General features: G+C 38.0%; 1 protein-coding gene across 1 annotated transcript in view; it reads left to right on the forward strand.

Moving 5' to 3' along the window:
- The first annotated feature begins 3544 nt into the window (after positions 1-3544).
- The window catches only part of LOC127935432 (cyclin-dependent kinase 6), a 32750-nt gene continuing 14133 nt past the window's right edge, over positions 3545-22161 (forward strand). Inside the window, exons 1-4 of the mRNA XM_052533289.1 lie at positions 3545-3976; positions 5376-5704; positions 8392-8527; positions 14106-14273. Of these exons, the coding sequence (XP_052389249.1) occupies positions 5481-5704; positions 8392-8527; positions 14106-14273 (528 nt within the window). The 5' untranslated portion in view covers positions 3545-3976; positions 5376-5480. The remainder of the gene's footprint in view (positions 3977-5375; positions 5705-8391; positions 8528-14105; positions 14274-22161) is intronic.

The following is a 22161-nucleotide window of genomic DNA, read 5'->3' on the forward strand; positions in this document are numbered from 1 at the left end:
GCTCAAGCCGAAACATTTTCTGATACTTTTCATTTTTGTAGGCTGTAGCATGACCTTTTGTAGCATGACCTCCTTACCGTGTCCATGAAAGGGTCCCTAAAGTCAGCTCAGCTAGTTTCCATTGGCTCCCTTTGACATGGAGCACAATACGTAATTGTGGTGAAGAATAATTATTTTGCCCTTCCTTTCGACTTGTCAACTATCATTGTGATTTTGTCTGTCCATCTTTTGACCAGGTTTTTGATTGAATAAATTGTTTCAAGATGAGCAGAATGCATTAGATCATTACATGAGATGGGAATTTTATGTTTTGAACATATATTCAAGTATATTTATGTTTGTAAAAGCATGTTGGAGTACATCAGAACAATTTGAGACCTTGCTGGTATTTTACATGTTCTGAACTTGCAGACAATATGTTCTATTTGACAGTGTTTAATGGATACATACACGTTTTATGGTATTTGATTAATAATGTTTTTATAAGAGGAATGGGTTGAAGTGCTTCTTTAACAGGTTTGAAATATTATTTTTTAACAGTTTTACATTCAGAATACCGCAATATAACAGTTAAATGAACACATTGTATTATAATGATTTCCATGTTAAACAGTGCGTGCTTCAATGGTTCTTTGTGTGATTTCACAATAAATGTATCTAAATTGTTAACAGACTATTAACTTTTATTCTTAGGTTAGGGTTAGAAAAACGTAACTTAGTAACACACAGTTGTGTAAGACGCCTACCAAAAACATCGCATTAATGTGTTAACTAAAGTGACAATTTGTGTGTTATAGTTTTAATTCAAAACGTGTTATCCCTGAGCACACTCAGAACATGTGCTGAAATTAACACGTTGTGTTGTCTTTCACACATTTGTTGTAAGAGTGCAGACACTGCGTTTGGGGTGCGATCAGCAGTTATTCTTTGTGCTGGGGGGACAGTGAATCAACGAACATGAGGACTGTCGAGATCCCTTTCACAAATGCTGCCTCCATGTGTGGCTGAATCTGATCTGAGAGGCTAACCGGCCTGGTATCTGGTTAGAAGTGTACGGGGTGGAAAGGTAATCTGGTAGAATGTCACCTGCTCTCCACTAAAGAGAGGCTCTCTTACATAGACAGACTGATCCCCATCTGCCACTCAAGCTTCTCAAATAACCACAGAGATTGTCATTTAAAAAGAAACTGAGAGTGTATGATTGGACCCTTTAATCTACAGTATATGGCTTACACTGTGTTCAGCCAGCAGTTACTGTAATGATACACAAAACATCTGCAAAAAGACATATAAGACGATTGAAGTTTTATAGATTCTTACTCTAATTAGAACCTCAAATCTTAACAGCCTAAAAACAATTGTGTGGCAATATAAACAAATATTGTAAAGGATTTCCAAAAAGTCACTGTAAAAAAAAAAAAAGAAGTTATTTTAAAGAAGCAAAAATAATAATAATAAAAAAGGAAAGGAAAGGAAATTATCACTGCAATTACTTTTTTTTTTTTTTGCTGACTTATTTATTCATTTTTTTATTTGTAGCATGTGCTTTTTTTTTTTTTTTTTTATAAACCATTAAAGCTTTTACTGGGAGACAATTAAAATGCTTTGGTTAGTGTTAATTATCTCAGCCACAAAATTCCTTTTCATCCTTACACAAAAAGACAAACGTAAAAACAACACTCACGACCATGAGTTTCATTCGCTCATTTATCTCTGTGCCCTGGTCCCCAATAATTATTTCATGTCACATATATATTGATAATATTGCTGCTTTCTAGTTTTAGATATACATATAGTGAATAATTTGAGTCTTGTTTTATAACATCTGCATCGCTCAGACTTTTCTAAGAATGTGCAACCGTTTCTCCTTTTTCAGAATGGATACTTTGGCATGGCTCAAAGGACAGTGAACATACCACACACAAACCAATTTAATTGTTTTGTTTTTCACTGCCTAATAAGCATGTGTATGCATGGTAATGTATTCAGTCTGGGAAATGGCTCTCAGAGCTCATTTAAAATGAACAATCATGATGCATAAATGTACAGGGAAGCCTTTGCAGTTATTGCTTTAGAGCCCATTGTGTGTAATGTGTGCTTTGTGATGCAAAAAAGTTGAATTTTAAGTTGACAAGAAGGGGCACACATGGAGAAACTGTATCGGCAGACAAACCTACTTCAAACTCATCATCTGCCCCCATGCCGAACCGCTCTCACTCTAACCATGAGCGCTCAGTTTCTCTGAATACTGAAGATGAGCAGATTCATTCACTTCATACAAAGCCCTCCCACCTATAGCCAACAATACAACTCATTTAGGAAGATTCACCCATATTCTTTGCCTGATTATCAACACTTCTCATTTTCTTTTACAGTATATCCAGTATATATGTAACAGAAGACCAGGTTTTACCAGGCTTTCATAAGGCGTTTAAATAAAATATAAAATCAAAGCTAAAAGTGTTTTGGCTTCATCTCAAAAAAGATAACATTTACTCACATTATTTGATTTACACAGGGATAAGACAAATATATATTTTCATTCATCACTCACATATAATTTATTGCTAGGTAGTCTCTAGACAAGACGATATACAGGACAGCAGTGCAGTATTGATCCGCAAAGGCAACATGGATCCAGTGACACTGAACATGAACCCCATCATGACAATAACTGCAAAAACAAATGAAAATTCCTGACAAACCCCTTTGAGTTGTGATCCCAGAAATGTTGTAAATTTAGGCTACAGATAATCTACTACATGATTAATTAAAATTCATTGTAAGTATATCCTGTCTGGCCAAATACTTGTGCTAACATACTTGAACACACACTAAAATATTAATTATATATATATATAATTCCATATTATATATTAATTATAAATAATAATAATACAATTATAATAAATAAAAATAAATAAAATCAAAAAAAAAAAAAAAACATTTGACAACAAGGAAAAGGAATGTAAAAATCATACAATGAAAACTATATTTAACCATTGCATCTACATTCAAGGTAAAGTATGTATATATTTTTTAATTATTATTATGTTAATTATACCATATAGGTCAATCCTATTTTTTATCCTATTAATCCAAATTTACAGTGAAAGTTTCTATGTCCTGTAAAGTTAGAATTTTTCACTTTATCACATTCTTCTTCCGTTAAACATTTTGTACTGCATTTCTTATCATTCCAGTACAAAAGCCATATTTTTAGAAACATGATTTAACATATTAAAGATTATCAACGGTACAAGATCCCTGCAAGTCCATTAGTGCAGTTGTTGATCAGGTTAATAAAAAACATGCATTCATTTAGAAGAGGCAATTTGTGCATTCATTTAGAAGAGGCAATTTGTTGCTCCACAAGTCTGGATTTTCAGATCCACAAAGTTTCCATTAGATGGGATGAGGCGTCCAATAACCTTTCCACGTCCCAGCTCTTTCCCCCACGGTGATCCCGTTTTGACACCGAGACAAAAACCAAAAAAGCAGTATGAATGGTGAAGGAGCGAGCAGGCAGGGAGAAAGCTAGAGGAGGCGGTTAGGCTTTGTAGTCGGTGAGGAATGCGGAAACACTCCTGCTCTGTGTCAAACTGCTCTGAGGGGGTCAAGGCACATTCAGCCAGCGTGGGAAAGCGAGGAGGAGACCGAGCACACACACGCTGCATATTCCTGCATAGATGGGAAAACATAAAGGGGGAAGGACGGCCATAGCAGATCGATGAATATCAGTCACTTTTTGTTGTCCACCCCGCTCTCGAGGGACTGATCAGACGATCTTTCACTTGATTTGCTGTTGCAGTGGTGTGGTACTGGTGGGAGATGGGGCTTAGCGCGTGCACCATCGGACTACCTGTGTGGCCCTTTCCGAGGACACTGCACGAGCTGTGATGCGTGAGGAGACGGTGGGAACTTACTGAAGTTTATGAATGACGCGAGACTCTCCGGGCGGAATTTAACAAACGGGGTAACTATACTGAGCAGAGTCATTCACTTGCGTTACTTCTACTTTCAGTACGGGTGTTTGAATTCACAGGGCTTTGCGTGCACTCTAGATGGATTATTAGAGAAACGCGTTCATGTTTGAGTGTGTAAGCTAATGCATGCGCTTTATTGATATGCACGGCTAAACAATGCAATCAGTAGACAACCACGTGCTCAAGGCTCGTGTGGCACAAAGAAGAGCAGGGAAAATTTAGTCATTTAGAAATCTCAGTCCGTTTATTTTTATTGACAATATGCGCACGAGTTAGATTCCAAGCTTGAGTCTATTCCAGTCGTTTACTGTACGTTAGGGATACATGTGTTGACTCAAAGGTTAAAACGTAGCCTAGTTATGGATCAGTGACGTGAAGTTCTTCAGACAAAAATTAAATACCAAATTCATACAGAATTATTTGAAGAGCCATTTTCTGTGATTAACATTTGTTGAACTTCTCAATTAAACACTATTATGATTATTTAGATTATATATACAATTTATGTGTATTTATTATTTAAAATAATTTGTACTTACTACATATATGCCTATATTTGTGTGGCTTAAAGTGAAATATGTCAGGGTGGTGCATCTCCTGAAAAGAGTATATTTTAAAGGCAATTTTCTACTATTTTATTTATTTTTATTTTTGTAATTGTAGTTTTTTCTAGATTTAATTTGTTTAATATATATATATATATATATATATATATATATAAATGTCTGTCAGTGTGGTTTAACTAGCATGTATTAAGCCATTTTGTTGTCATGTGACAAGAAATCTATAAAAACAGGAAATATCACATTGATGTCCATGTAGACCCTTATAACTGGATGTAAAGGTCATTATTTTTATAGCCAATACAATTAATAATAATAATTAAAAAATATGAAAACAAGTTTTGTTCAGGTCAAATCAAGAAACCAAAATAACTTTTTAATATTTCTAACTCAAAAAATTTATAACAGTTCTTTAAAAATAATTAAGTTGTGTGTTCAAGCGCATCTTCAAGCTGCAAAGAATTGATGGTTATTCACGTTTCGAGTCATTATTAGCTCGAGATACTGTAAAACCAACGTAAAAAACAGGCGTAATTCAGATAATTTGACACTTTAACTAGATATTTAAAAGATTTCTGCTTTATATCACTTGGGAGATCATTTGTCATTCACACATAGGCTGTGCTTTATTATGTAGAACATCAAACGTTGATATATTAACTGGACTTTTTTTATTTGGCCGTTAAGGCGGCTAAGCTAGCTTTGAGTATGTTGTATTTATGGTTTAAGCTACATGTCTATTATCTTCAGTACTTAGATAAGATTTGTTTTAACTTTGATCACATTGGTGTTTACCTCTGCCTCCTTTTGTGCTCGCGCTCTACAGGCAGTGCACGTGCCAGCGCTGCTCTCCCAATAATGCCTTTGTGAAATATCCGCGCGCTCGTCACTTTTCGGGATTCCCCGCAGTACGCAGTACCCGTGTGAAAAAATGGACAAAGAGAGCTTGACCCAGCAATATGAGCCGGTGGCTGAGATCGGTGAAGGTGCATACGGAAAGGTGTACAAAGCACGGGATTTGAAGAACGGGGGCCGCTTTGTAGCCCTGAAAAGAGTTCGGGTGCAGACCGAAGAAGAGGGAATGCCGCTGTCGACCATCCGCGAGGTGGCGGTGCTGAGGCAGCTGGAGTCCTTTGAGCATCCCAATGTGGTCAGGTAAAAAAAAAAAGTGGGGGGATTGGTGGTGCCATTGATGAGGGATGCATGATAACAAGTCTGCTTTGGGTTGATTATAAATGATGCTATAATTCCTCTTGCTGTGTGTATTTCCTGCAAGGGTTTGTTTGAAAGTAGATAACCTTAATATTGTAATGTTTTAAAACATGATTAAAGGAGCGAGGAAGAAGACATTGCACATTCAAAATGTTTCTGTTAAGAAAAGCCTGGTGCTTCAATGGAAATGACTTTATTCCTCATATTACAGGTTTCATTTCCTGCATCTTTCTGTGGCCCACAATATGAAATATGACTGCTGTCATATACTTTTCTTGATATCAGAGGATATTATACTCAAAATCCTGTCCCTACCAGTTGTTAAAAAACTTTTAGGTTGGCTATGTTGCAGTATGTTAAGTACTATTGGTCCTTCTAGTCAGCTGGGGTGGTCTGGTAATATGCAAAATAGGGGGTCAGATGTCATGTGATCTTATCCATAATACTCAGTGATCTCTAGTGTGTAGGCTTCCTAAGATGTTTGGGTAAAATTGCCCAAAAGTTGGTTCAGACATACCCTATATCATGCCTATGATTTCCTGTCACGTCATTTTGCACTCACCAACCCTTGTTCAAGGGAGATCCCCTAAGAACTTAAAGACAACTGAAACACTTATTTCCATTTAAAGATGGCTGCATAAGTTTGGTGGATTCACACCCATCAGCTACTTTTCTTGCAGAGCATTATGCCCACTCAGTTTTCATTTGCTAAAACAGCTCAAGTGTGGTGAGCTTGCTGTTAAATTTGCAATAGACGTATATATTGGCTAATTTGAGATTACTGGCATTAGATGATAATCATCTTAACTTGGCCACTGAATTTTGTGAAAATATTATGTAAACATATTGTACTTTAATTTGAGCCTTTTTACTGCATCCTTTTTGCTATATTGGTATCAGCATTGGCCTCTGATGTATTCATATCTGTCAGTGACTAGCCATAATGATAAAATGAGTCATCTTTCCTCAGAAGCAGAGCATCTCTGCAACATTATCTAGTGAACCAAACCACAGTGTCTTCTCTCTTTGCATTTAAGATGCGTATGTCTTCAAGGAACAGCTATTCGGCTTCGATTGTTTTGATAATTAGAGTGCTATTTGGAACATTGACACATGCACTGCTCTGATAATTCACCTTTACTAGTCAACTGAAACCTTATCCATTTTTGAGCTTTATGTGCAGATGTGAAACCATTGATGCACGTATATCTGTGAGCAATCGGCTGTCTTTTTCAACTGTGAACAGATGTATTTTAATTACTTATCATCTGTGTCTGGCATCAAGGTTATCTTGTATTATTTTGGCAATGTGTGTTGATATTTTTAGCTTGGTGGCATATGAATGTCAAAATGGGTAGGTGGAAAGTCTTGATTTAGATCATCAATGACTCCGTCAGGGGAGTTCTTGTTCTGGTTCGGTAAACTGAGGACTGAACTCACGTCATTGGCTGGCCTAGCTCAAGGTTTTAACCTTACTATGGACTGTTGTGCACTAAAAGCTGCTGAACATGTATATTGTAGTCTTTTGGCTAGACCAGACAAATTTAGCTGGTTTGTAATTTGTCCATGGAGCAAATTCATCTTTTTCATATTGTTTTTCCTTTTGTTTTATCTTTTGCTCTAATGACAACAGCGCTCAAGCCGTGTGACCTCTACAGGTTTGTCAAAAACCTGATGATCATGTTCTCCAGCATGATTTGAAATGTTCCGAATAGCATTTTGAGCTTCAATAAAAGAACATGATCAGTGTCCCGATTAGTGACCTAGAAATAGTGCATAATCTGAAATATTTCTTATTCGTTATACATCAAAAGATTCTTTTTTTTACCTTCCCACTTTTTAAATCTTTTCATTAGGGTTGCAGACTTTTGGACCCCAATAGTTTAAGTATATGTGGGCTCTAAATAATTTTTTTTTTTTTTTTTTGTAGAGCGCAAGGCATGAAAGCGAATGGAAGAAAATTGTTTTAAATGAAAAAACTGAACAGTATTAAGAGATGTAGGGGCCTGAGAATCCTATAGGGCCGTGTTTTTGGAACGCCGTGAAAGTGCAGGCAACTTCTCAGTGCTTATAATGAGAATATTATTCATGCCATATGTTTTGCTGGTTAAAAGAGGCTTCATTGTGGAGGCACAATCTGGATTCCAGCAGAAGCGTTTCCTGGAGGTTCAGTTTATGATGTCATGGGATCGAGTAACATTACCATGAAAGATTCTTTTTGTAGATTACAGATATTTGACTTTGTCTTTCACTAAAAGTCTGGGATAATTCATTATCTTTGCAAGCGACATTAGGCAACTGGAGAACTCCTCCCCTTCTGTCAAATATCTTATGTTGTGATAGAGCATGCATCTGTGTCCTTGAAGAACAAGTATGAGTCTCAAGTTTTTGGCCATCTTGCATTGATGATGCTATGCTGACAGGTCATGACAATGTTATTTTGAGGACAGTGTCAGCTTGTCTTGTTTAGAAGGTTTCTGCTCCATTCAATTTATTGCAGATTATATTGTAGAATTTGCATGATCTATTTATATGTATTCTATGAACTTGTCAAATACTAAATAAGTTACAGAGATCACTCAGACAGCTTTTAATGAAAGCGTTCTTGATTATGTCTTTCCCTTTTTTAGGTTATTTGACGTATGCACAGTTTCCAGGACTGACCGGGAAACCAAACTTACTTTGGTCTTTGAGCACGTGGACCAAGATTTAACCACATATTTGGAGAAAGCACCTGATCCAGGAGTGCCTCCTGAAACCATAAAGGTACCTTCACACCAGCAAATAAATCTCAGTATTGACAATCAGGCAAAGAAACAGTAACCTGATGCCTTCAGCTGAGAACTTTTATAGTTTAAGGTCCCATCAACAAATCAAAACAAACCCTTTTTGCAGTTTAATGCACATATTCAATGTAAATCCTGGTCTTACTGTGCTAAATTCATAACTGTGTTTATAATTATTGTGTTTTATAATATTTTAATTAAAATAAATAATTTGCTCTGTCTCTAAAACGATTTCCATTTTTGCTGATGTCATGAATTACAATATGTTTCAACCACAATATGTTGACTGTTAGGGATAAAACAAGATCTTTTCTTTAATTTTACTAGTTGAAAATCCAGTTTTATCTCTAAATAAGTCAGGGTATGGAAGTAAAAAGGATTGTGCATAACATTTAACACTGACCTTAAGCTGTAACTGAAAAGAATGAACTGATACTGCAAACTGAGGGAAATTTGGAAAACCTTTTGAAATTGAAAACCTACAATAATAACTTGTGTTACAGGTAAGCATGTTTTATGGATGCTTAATTCAAGCAGAATTTCATTTCAATGGTTCATATAATTTTTCAGTAGGTATTCTTATTTTTATTTTTTTTATACATTATAATAAGGAATTTTTTATTTGTACTTTGAGACCCTGAGCAAAAAAGCAGATGAAGCAGCAGATGAAGGATGGCGCTCCCTCAGATCACATAGTCCTGTCCTTTTGATGGGCAGTGCATGTGGTGGATGGGCTTCTAATTAAAGGGCTGGGTGCCTGTGTGCCTCTATTTTCATTCAGCTCTGGCTTTCACCAAAGATTGGCCAGAGGAATGTTGCTTCAGTGTATGTGAGTCTGGAAGTGTCTGTGTATGTTAGTGGCCTCCCTCTCAGCCTTTCACTAGAATGAACCTGTGGACTGCAAAGGGCTTCCATAAGGGGCAATCAGTAATTCAGGCCAGATATCATTTTCATTAGTCTAGAAATAAGCCTGGTGTGTGTCCCGTATCACTATCCACTTACGTTCATCCAGAAAGCTTTCAGCGGAAATGGTGTTTTGTTTTGTTTTTTCAGATCATCTACTCTGCCGTAATCTATTTTGACTTTTCCCACATGGTAGTCTTTCAAATCCATTCATCAAATTTCGCTACCTCTCCCCCTAGGACATCTTACATTGATCTCTCTCTTTGTCACTTGTGCCAAATTAAAATAGAAACAGAAGCTAAGAAACATTTGAAAAGTTTAAAAAGTGACACCTAAGGGTTTCCTCTGCAAATTTTGTATATCATTAAGGAAGGATTGTGTATCGATTTACCTATAGCATATATCTGATTCTTTTGGCTTGCCATACTTTTAGGAATCATTGTGCTTCAACAGTCAAATAGGCACATATTATGTTAAAATGCCCATCTTGTCTTATGACTGAAGATAAACTGATAAAAAAAAGAAGTGTATAAATAAATTGGATCCCTGGTATAACCTGGCACCAAAATAATATTTTGTATTTGAAATACGTATTTGAAATACATGTATGATAAATACTGCCCATCCCTATGAATCATGATATAAGTTATCATGAAATAAAATTACTCGTATAGTGAAATAAGATCTTGGTAATATTTCATATAATATAATCATATTTTTCTTCTAATTAAATGAAAGATAAATGAAAATGAAAAAAATCTAATTGATCAAGTCACAAATTAACATATAATAAAAAAAACATTATTTATATTTATGAAATATATAATAAAATTTATAGTCTCTTATACTTAATTTATGCAATACACCGTCTTCCATAGTCTGAATATTTTAACCAAAGAGCTCTTGAATATGCATTAGTGAGACTTCATTCTGTCAGGCCACACAGACATCAGATAACAGACATCAGTTGCAGACCCTCCCAAAGAAGCCCAGCAACCTTATTCACAACCCTCCTAAGGACACCAGATTGCAGAGGTCCCAGCCTCCACCCCATTCCAGCCCCCAAACTGCCCACTTCTGCCCCATTTCAGACCCACCGCATGCTAATTGATGAGAGAGGCCCCGGGAATCAAATGAGCTGGAAGGAGATCAAGCGGCTGGCCCTGCATTGGGGAGAGCGGCTAGGCCCTCTGGCCTGCGCCTTCCTGAGGCCTGTCTCTGGTCCATAAAGGAGAGCCTAATGAAGCATGGGGAAGGAATTACACTAACGCTAACTGGCAGATGTCCTGCATTGTGCCAGGGTACAATAAACAATATGGCTGCCTCTCATGAATTAGCATGAGAAAGGGGGGTGCCTTCTGGAGGCTCTGTTTTGACTGCTGTTTTTGGGGAGTTTTCTTTTTTTTTCTTCCACTCTCTCCTCTGCTTTTTTTACCCTCCCTTTTTCCAAGAAGAGGTACTTTAGGACAGGTGCTATCAAATCTTTCCTTTGTTTAGAGTCTGAATGCCTCTCAGCGAAGCCTTGTTATTTCAGGTTGGTTTAATTTGAGGCATTAATGTTTTGATTGTAAATTACGGTGCCTCTGTTGTGTGAATAGCATGTTACAACAAAGAACTGTCTTTAAGAATCATTCAGATTCCTCCTGTTAGGTTACTCCTTTTGAGATTACAACATGAGATTGTATGACAGGTATATCAAGGTTGATTTTTCCACTAAACTAAAGTGCTTTCCAGAGTATCACTTAAGCAGATCACTCATAATTGAATGCTTAAATTAATGTTAATGAATAGGATTATTTTTACCCACCGCATTCTTTAGAATTCAAAAGTTATCTATCTAATTTGTAAATGAAGTAACATTTTGTATTTATAAATTGAGAATTTCGACTGATTTAATACATCCTTTCTGAATAAAGGTAGTCCTTTATTTAAAACAATCTTACTTATAAAATATTATATGCAGCAACCAATTTACACAATTAAACAACACAATCTGCAGATTTTCCTCTAGAAACAGCACTGAAAATGAGCACAGACTCTTGTTTGTCAAGATAATCAGATACATAACACGTACATAAAAGGTACACATGCTACATAAGGAGATGATATGCGTATTTATCCTCGGGTTACGCTTCTGACTCAGTTGTGTACCTTTGCCTTTCTTTTCACCTTTGTCTTAAGGAAAAAGTGGGCCAACCGTGGGCCATTTTAGGCTGAGACAGAGAAGCTGGTAGGGGGTGATGCCGTTTTAGGAGCTCCCAGAATAACTGCCTGTGCCTGAAGGTCTGAGAGGTCATGGCTGGATTGGCATTCAGAAAAGCTCCTTGTTTATAATGGCTGCCTGACTCTAACACACACACGTTCCCAGTGCAGGCCCCCAGTGCTCACATTGTGAGGACCTCCATCCCCTTCCCCTCGCCTGGTCTGACTCGTGCCGTTTGCTGTTTTCTGCTTGAGTGTGCACCCCATTGTTTCAGTGGTTTTAATCACTCACCAGCTGGTCTGGGATTGAACAGTGCTGCAGGCTCAGATCCATGTCACTTGTGAGGTCTTGGCAGCGAGTTTCTCAGGGGTAGGCTGCCACCGCTTGATACCTCTGCTTTGGAACAAGTTAAGCAGCAACTGTGAGCAAATGCTCCCCCAACCCGAAGACTTTTTCTATCCCTCTTTACAGAGTGCCCTATTTGTTTTTTTTTTCTTATCCGTTTGCCAGTTAAACCTACAACCATTATCGTCAATTTCTACTGAAGGAAATGACAGTTACGTTGCTGTCTTTTCTCCCCACCTTCTTTTAGTGCGTGTTCCTGTGTGTGTTTTTCTTCTTTTGCTTGTTTGTTTTGAATTTCAGTATCATGGTCTGATTTCATATCGGCCCTTAGGCAGAACGAGACAATTCACAATTAGCTGTGATCCTGGGACAGCTGCAGGGAAGCAGAGGCCTACAGAGATGGAGCCTTAAGGCTGTATGTCTTTCCTGCTCTGCCATCATGTCGGTTATCAACATCTGCTATAATTTAGGTTTAAAGGCACATGCACACTGTTTCCCTCCCCTCAACCACACACACACACACACACACACACACCTGCCACTTTATTAGGTACACCTGTTCAATTGCTTGGTTTAACAAATTGCTAATCAGCCAATCACATGGCCGCATCTCAATGCCTTTAGGAATCTAGATGTGGTGAAGATGATTTGCTGAAGTTCAAACCAAGCATCAGAATGAGAAAGAAATGGGATTTAAGTGACTTTGAACATAGAATGGTTGTTGGTGCCAGACGTGCTGGTTTGAGTATTTCAAAAACTGTTGATCTACTGGGATTTTCATGCACAACCATCTCTGGTCCAAATGGTTTGAAAAAGAGAAAATATCCAGTGAGTGGCAGTTGTGTGGACAAAAATGCCTTGTTGATGTCAGAGGAGAATGGGGAGACTGGTTAGAGATGATATAAAGGCAACAGTAACTCAAATAACCACTCATTACAACCTAGGAAAGCTCAACACATTGAACCCTGAAGCAGATGGGCTACAGCAGCAGAAGACCACACTCCTGTCAACTAAGAACAGGAAACGGTGGCTACAGTTCGCACAGGTTCAACAAAACTGGACAATAGAAGATTGGAAAAATGTTGCCTGGTCTGATGAGACTTGATTTCTGCTGCAACATTTAGATGGTAGGGTCAGAATTTGGCATAAAGAACATGAAAGCATAGAACCATCCTGCCTTGTCTCAATGGTTCAGGCTAGTGTTGGTGGTGTAATAGTGTGGGGATATTTTGGCACACTTTGGGCCCCTTAGTACCAACTGAGCATTGTTTAAATGCCACAGCCGACCGGAGTATTGTTTCTGACCATGTCCATTCCTTTATGGCTACAGTGTGCCCACCTTCTTATGGCTACTTCCAGCAGGATAATGCACCATGTCACAAAGCTCAGATCATCTCAGACTGGTTTCTTGAACATGAAAATGAGTTTACTTTACTCAAATGGCCTCCACAGTCACCAGATCTCAATCCAGTAGAGCAGCTTTGGGATGTGGTGGAATGGGAGATTCACATCATGGATGTGCAGCAGACAAATCTGCAGCAACTGCAAGATGCTATCATGTTAATATGGACCAAATTCCTTGAGGAATGTTTCCGACACCTTGTTGAATCTATGCCACAAAGAATTTAGGCAGTTCTGAAGGCATAATGGGGTCTAAGGTGTACCTAATAAAGTGGCCAGTGAGTTTATATACTGTGTGTGTGTGGGGGCATGTTTTTGTGACATATCAGGACACAACTTTGTATAATGACATGGGTATGACACAGGTATTACAAGGAGAGGGTGACTTATGAGGACATAACCCATGTCCCCATTTTTCAAAACGCTTATAAATCATACAGAATGAGGTTTTTTTGAGAAAGTAAAAATGCACAAAGTTTCCTGTGAGGGTTAGTGTTAGGGGTAGGGTTGGTGAAGTGCGATAGAATATACACTTTCTACATTATAAAAACCATTACGCCTATGGGATGTCCCCACTTTTCACAAAAACAAACAATGTGTGTGTGTGTATCTTGATATTAGTCATTTCAGTTTTTTTTTGTATATCCACTTAAGGTTATTAAAAGATATTTGGAATGATTCCGGTCTTCTGGTTTTGTTTTGGCAGGATATGATGTACCAGCTGCTGCAGGGTCTGGATTTCCTCCACTCCCACCGTGTAGTTCATCGAGATCTTAAGCCTCAAAACATTCTAGTCACTAGTGGAGGACAAATCAAGCTGGCTGATTTTGGTCTGGCTCGGATCTACAGCTTTCAGATGGCTCTTACTTCCGTGGTGAGTAATGGGGCTGCACAAGTGTCTTAAGCAGCACAGTGTTTTTCTTAAATTTCATATTATGTCATAAAAATACCACACACACAGAGGTGACACGCGTCAAACATTTATCTTTGTAGCCTGAAGTACAGTACATGTATTTGATGTTGTCTTAGTAGCTTTAGTAATGTGACATGCAATCATACATACAAATAGATTCCTTGAGACCGATATGGGTGATGTCCAATCAGATGTAGCACTGAAAGGCTACCTGTTAGACATGTGCCTGAAAACAAGCGTATAATGTGTAAAATGAAACCTGCACAGGTTGTACAGTGACTTTTGCCTCCATAAAATGGATGCCAACCTTTAATATCAAATTCTCTTGAGGATGTCAAAAGACAGCACATAAACTAAAATGGACAGTGTGTGTTTTCTCTACTTAGATAAAGTGCAAGTTAAGCCAGCAGCTTTTTTGTGCATATATTTAACATGGCTGATTTTTCACATTTTTAAATTTAGTTAAGATGTCAAGATGCAAATACTGAATATATCATATCTAATTACAGTTGTTACCATGGTCCATGTCACATATACAAAGGAGTTCAAGAGCATGCTACATTAACCCACTTTTTTACATCTCATTCAGTTTGCAGAATCTGAATGACTGCCAGTGGCTTTTGTCAGTTGTGTGGTTTCGGTGGTTTTGGCTGCTGTGCAAAAATGTTGTTTCAGTTCTTTAATAAGGGGCTGCTGGCTGTTAAGTCGTTGGGCGTGTGAGTCTTTGAGTTCACCTGGGGATCTACCACTAGAAAATATCCCCTCCGTTTTACCCCACCCCACACATACTGAGAAAAAAAAAAAAAACCGTGCGATAGATAAGGCAGGGGGTTGCTTACAGTGAGCGTGGACTCTCTGGCTCTCCTGATTAATGTTCCTGTGTCTGGAATCCCCCTATCACCCGGCCTTCAAGCAGCTAAAAAAAATCAATTTCCTCTCTCTCTTGACAGTTACAGGAATGTCGTTATTGTGTATGCAAAAGCAGACGTGCTGTTATGGATTTTGGCTCCTCATTCTATGACAACACTCAGTGTTAGCTAGTAGTTTGCCATGCTGACATAAACTGAACATTCAAAGACTTAAGAAGTGCTGAATGGACCAGCTGGCTGAGTCATAACTGCCCACCAGAATGCTTGCAGAATTTCGATGATTCAAAACAGACTACCGTTCTCAACGCAAAGAGGGGAATCAGACAGTTTGTATAAAGTAAATGATATCTGTTTTGCATAAAGCATAAAGAAATATCCCCTTTGGGATTTTTCTGTACAGTGTTTGGTGGTATTTTTTGGTGCATGTGATTAAGCCTTTACTGTAAGCATATCTACTAATATACTTTTCATCATTGTTGTAAAAGATGTTAATACGGACTACAAAACTCAGCTTTACTGGCTTTCCACTCTGCTCCCGCCTTGTAGATGAGAAAAACCAAGCGACCAAGGGCTGAATGGACCACCCATCATGTGCACAGAGAGGTGGAGATTAGCCTGACCCTACAAATCTCATGGGTCTATAGCATTGTTGATCATTAGAATGACTCTGGTTCTCTTGGTGGCCTTTGTCCACCTCTGATTGACAGCTTAAAGCACAGACACAAAACAAACTTTTATTTTTTCCTTTTTGAATGAATTAGATGCCTTTTTTCCTACCCAGGATCATTGGATGAATGTTTCTTCTTTAATGTTTTCGTGACACTTTTTCGGAGTGAAATGTCCAGAGTATGGCATTAAATGTGTTGAGTTTTATCTGAAGCAGATGAATGTCAATCCTGCATAGTTTTATTACAAGTGGGTGAAAATTAAATGCCCGGTGAGTAGAGCTAAACGTTTAATTCTCCAATGTGTTTGAAAATAATGGATGGCCTACACTAAACCCTACCTTAAACTTAACTGATAGTGTTAACAAACGAAAACCTTAGATAAAAACACATTTGCTGAAGCACCCATGACATTTTAGCAATTTTATTTTGGCTTATGTTTTATGGGATTCATACCAGAGCACTCTGCATTGCAAGTACAGTACTATACCAGGTCAGCTACAGAGCAAGTTTACTATGCCAGAAGAGCCATGAATTTAAACCTAGCTATGTGATGCAAAGCGGTTTAATTTACAAATTATGCACTGTGGTAATAGTGTTTTGATGTCATAACATAGTATTGTGCCATGTCAAAATAAGAATTTATGAATCGATAATCTGCCACTGTAATCATAAATTTTTGTGAAGGAACAAAGGTTGCATTTGTTTTACCACCTCTAGTGTTCATTTCAACTGGAAGCTGCAGTAAACTGTATATGTAGGTATGTTTTTGGAGTTTTGTAGGTACAGGCATGTCCACTATGATGCATGCAAACTGTAATCAAATGAACTGTATGGGTTGAAATCAATTGCGGCCTCTTCCTTTATACCAAATGGTGTTACTGTAGAAATAGAGGCAGCTGGGATTGTCCCATGAAAGCGATTAGGATTCTGCTAAAGCAGACATCATGTGCACCACATTGCTCATCAAATTGGATTTAAGCCCGAGACACACCAAGTCGACGTCCATTTGCCATTGTTGGGGTGACAGCGAGCAACGGTCGGGCAAGTCTGTTTGGTATGTTCCACTTGTCGGGCTCACATCGGCTGCAGTTTGCCCGATTAAACATGCTGAATCGGCGTCAGGGCCATTGGTGAGAGTGAGAGCTCTGATTGGATGTTCAGTTTAGCGAACAAGTCAGTGCAGAGAATTAAAGTGTAAAAGTGATGAAACCAAGCATGTGAATGAAGGCGGTTCAGACAGAAGGCTATTTAGATGTTACATGATTTTTTTTTTTTTCAAATCATTCTAATATGCAAATGTTTAATCTGCATTTATCTTGTATATCTTATTTTTGGTTTCTCCTTTTGAATGACGAATATATGCTATTAAAAGCTGCTAATATGAACAGCTTGTTCCTCTCAAGGAAAGTGCACAATGCATGTGTTAGTTTGGTGTCAGTTGTAGTCTGTGCAGTGTGTTCCAGCGCAGCTTATTGGTCCGATGCTGCCGACGCAAGGCTACTACACCGTTGGCTTTCGTCGCCCGCTAGTTCTTTGATGTCGGCTTGGGGTGTCCCCGCCTTTAGGGAACAGCAGGCAAATGCCTCTGATCATTTATCTGACTGATTGTTGTAAATTTTTTACATCTTTTAAGTGATAAGTAAGCATACATTAATCTAGTGCTATGCTCCTCATGTAAGACCTCCAAACATTTTTGCACTGAACAAAGAGAATGGGCTTGTCCATTCCTTTTATCATCTTATAAAACATACTTATAGGCCTTTCTAAAATAGATGCCATCTGCAGAAGTGATCCAAAAGTGCATGAGAATCCTTCAAGTCCTTTGGTTGGTTTTTTGTAGGTTAGCTGAACAAGTGGCTGTCATGACTCAAATTGTGGTGAGATTAAAAGAATTCCTCTTTTCCTGCAACGGTTTTTCTGGATACCACAAACTTCATAACTTCAGTGCTGTGGGTGTCCTGTGGGCCCTGTCACTTCCTTCCCCTCTCATGGTAGAATGAATCCCTTATGTTTGTATCACCTAGTGACCATAGTTTGCTAGACTCTTGTTCTGTAACAGAAAACCATTCCACAATTGAATGCTGATTGAGCTTCACTGAACAAATGTGGATGACAGATATGTTAAAATCTGAAGCTGATTGTGTCATTTGACATCTGATGGGTTTGGGGCTTCAATTTACAGAATGATTCTTAACTCTAAAACTTAAATAACAAATATATTTTATGAGCTGTTTTATTGCTTCAAAAATATAAAGTGCAACCACAGTCTGATTCACAAATAACTGACTTAATTTTTTTAAGAGTCGTTAACTAAGACTCGCAACCTCAAGGGTAAATGTTTGCGAATAATTCTGGCTGTTTTATTCATGCCACCAGTGTGGTCCGATTCATTGAAAATAACTCTTATGAGTTGAATTGTTCAAAAAGACACTCAAACTCATAAAGCCCAATTTATATTTCTGCGTTGAACCTACGCCTTAGGCTATGTGTAGTATGGCATAGCCTGACGTGCACCTCTACCTAAAATCTATTTTACGTGGACCGCAAATGCTGTGATTGGTCTGCTAGAACCCCTCCCTTAATATGTACTTGAGTGTTGTGTGATTATGTGCATTTTAATATATTTTAATGTTACACCTTATATAAAAAAAAAAAACTAAGCAAAGAACAAGTGTCTTATTTATTATAATACACAGCATTATACATCACTAGTTGTCCATGACCAACAATGTTTAATGCCATCTTCTCTTGTCCCGTTGTTGCCTTCTTTAGTTGTTTTAAATAATGATTTGATACTAATTTGCCACCGTCATGGCTATAATTCTTCTCTGACGACCTGCTTATTCTTCGGCTTTTGTCGTGATATTGAAGGTTACACCATCAACATGCCTGTGGACACTGCAAACTAGCGGTTTGCACATTGACGTGGACAACGACGCAGAAGTATAAATGAAATCAACATCGCAAAAGCCTTTAGAGTAGACTGACCAATTATGATAATGTCATTAAATCTCAATGAGGAGTACGTTACAGCGTAAAACATGTCACTTCCTGTTGCCATCCAGTGGCGCCTGTCAGTTGGTGGTGCTATGACTATCACTGAATATTGGTTTATAGATGCCTTCAGGCTAGGACTACTATCAAACATTAAGTTTGGTACAGACTGAACATTGTATTCCAGTGTAAAACATGCCAAACATTGTATGTTTAAGCTTGTATAAAACATTCCAGTTAATTTTGCCAGCAGGTGGCTCTGTGATTATAATTGAATATTGGCATGATTATGTCTTCAAGCCAGGAATTAAAGCATAAACGTGAAGTTTAGGGCAGAATTGACATGTGTTGTTTGAGTTTATGTAAAACGTGCCATTTCCTGTTGCCAACAGACCTCACACTTGTTAAATTTGGGGCTGATTGGACAATCTATGTTTGAGTTACAGCAACTTCCAGTTTCATGCCATTAATAGCATGTTTTAACCATTAGCAAAATGATGCTAGCATGGTTTAACATGTTTCTACCATGTTGCTAGCATGTTTTGCAGTTGCTGGCATATTTTAGTACATTACAGTGTAAAACATACCATTTCCTGCTACCAGCAGGCGGTGCTATAATTGTAACGGAATATTGACATGTAGATGTGTTCAGGACAGGACTCTTATCAAACTTGTTAAGGTTGGGGCTGATTGGACATTGTATGCATGAGTTACTGCAACTTCCTGATTTATTCCATTAACCCATTAATACATAACTCAAGTCTTTAGCAACCCGAGACATCATTCACTAACCTTTTCGCTAAAAAGAAAAAAAAAAATCTTTCTTAGTAATCCTCAGGCTATTCATTATAAACAATATAACAAGAAAAAAATAATAAAATATAAAAGAATGTATGTTTTCTGCTGAATTTTTTGTAAAAAGTGTATAGAGTTGCTATCGACCCAAGGTATGTAATATAGTTTAAGTATATTTTTCCTGTGCAACAATAATTAAATATGACTCAAATGCAATTCACCTTTATTCCTCATTTAATAAACAACGATGACGTGATGCTTCACTCATAGCCTCACCTTATCGCAGGCATAAAGCAAAAACTGGACTGGATGCATTTAAGGGTTAATAGCTTTGCTAAGTTTTGCTACCATGTTGCTAGCCTATTTAACACATGCTTTTTAATAAGCTGCTAGGAATCATGTCACATGTCACTTCCTGTTGTCAGCAGGTGGCGCTATGGCTATAACTGAACATGGGCGTGGACAGGTGTTGAGGACAGAACTCCTATCAAACGTGTAAAGTTTGGGGTAGATTGGCCATTATTTGCCTGAGTTAACGCATGGCAAATTATAGAATTTTGTCAGGCTTCCAGGGACACGCCCATCAACGAAAACTCAAGATCTTTGCAATTTAGCATCGCCAAGGATTTATGATTACACTCACTAAATTTGAAGATGATGCAATTTGTATGAGTAACTGTTAAAGTTAAAATGTTTAAGTATGAGGCCTGAAAATGGCAAAAACTGCACAAAAACCATAGAGGAATTTCAAAATGGCTGACTGCCTGTTGCGACATTTTTTTTAGGTATTCAGACTAATGTTTTAGTGAATTAATTTCACTGAATCTGTTCGAGTGGCTACTGATTCAACATCTGACTCACTGAACTTTTATCATTGATTTCGATGATGTCGGGCTCAAAATTAAGCAAGTTTTGTGTGCTTACGCAATGCGAGTATCATTTCTGATTGTTCGTTCATATGGCAATGTGTAAAAATATATGTATTTATTTATATAAATATAAATATTAACTTTTTTTGATCAATTTACACAACTTGACTGGTCATACAATCCTGGATAGTAGCTACTGAAGATGAATTAGATGAGCTAGCCTTTTTTGGCTCTCCAAACAGCTTGACAAGTAGGGCCACAGTCCAACAAACTGATAATGCAATTAACGGCCCACTCCATCTGTCCTCTCATTAAGCACGTCTGGTCAGATTTGCAGCCGGAGACTCACGCCTCTTCTAATCTCTCCTGGTTGCAGGCTGTTGCGGATGATAATCATTGTGATGTGAGCATGAATAGGAAGAGACACACAGACAACCTGCTGTGTTTTAAAGTCCCCGCTCTGATCAAAAGTAAAGCTAGGCATTCTTAAATGAGGCTGTCGTTGTTTCAATATACGTGCAGGGAGGGGAAATGACTCATTGTTTGACAGCAGAAATGATTCAACCCCTTTTACGAAATGAATATGCTTAATGGGATTTCCATTTTGGGCTCAGCTTTAGTGTCCAGTGCAAACCAAGAGTATCCAATCAGATCTTCACCTTCAAACCGAGAGTTTAAGCGTGCTAGCCGAAGTCTGACAGAAACGTAATAGTTTAAATGGAGTACATTTTACTTGAGCTTTGTTTGGAACATTTGTTGCATGTCATAGCAACAAAGTTAGTGATCTTCAAATTAAATAATTCTTATAGGATGCTTTGTCTAAAAATAAAAATTGGAAGATTTTCTTATCTGCGTGTCACTACAAACTTGTATGACGTTCTTCTATGGAACCCAAGAGTGAAAGTAAGTTATACAAGTTTGTAACAAGATCACATTCTCATCGTTGTTTGGCAGGTCCCCCCTCTCACCCTTACACTTCAAAAAAGGTCACAGTTTCAAGGAGATACACAGACACATGCGCTTTAGTGCTTCCACTTGGCCGAAAGAGTTTTGTTCGTATAAAACCTTTCCCATGTGTCCATGACACTTAAATTTATCAAAAATGTAGCCATGCTGAAACAAGCTATGGGCGTTTGCCGTTGAAACAAGTTTTAAAAGGCACAGGGCGGTTGGTACGCGGAGTTTTACAAATCATTACGTTTCTTAGCAAGACATTCTGTCCAAACCATAAATCTTAATTATGAAAAATTGTTTAGGTTCAGCTGAATCCAACCAGATTTTTTTTTTAGACCGGTTCTGGTTTGAGATGAGCGCAGTGGCTTGTTTGTTGCCAGACAATGTGCTTCTGCTTTGGACAGACTCAGAGGCAGCGGCATGTCTGGAAAAAGGAAAACATGGCACATAGGAGAGCACGTGCGGCACACTCTGGGAATGTTTAAATATCTCCCCCGGTATTTCAAAAAAAGAGAAAGGAAGAGAGAAAAAATCAAGCGGAGAAAGCAGGGGGCTTCTAAACACCAACGGACACACAAAGAGTGGCGCTGTATGAGGGAGCGTCTTATTTGGTATTTCCTGTGTGACCTCTTTTGCTAACAGTCCACAGAGAGCGCTGAACCCTTGCTCCCAGACCCTGTCAGTATTAAATGTTGACAGA

The sequence above is a fragment of the Carassius gibelio genome, chromosome A19 (assembly GCF_023724105.1).
Source record: "Carassius gibelio isolate Cgi1373 ecotype wild population from Czech Republic chromosome A19, carGib1.2-hapl.c, whole genome shotgun sequence".
NCBI classification, from domain to species: Eukaryota; Metazoa; Chordata; class Actinopteri; order Cypriniformes; family Cyprinidae; genus Carassius; species Carassius gibelio.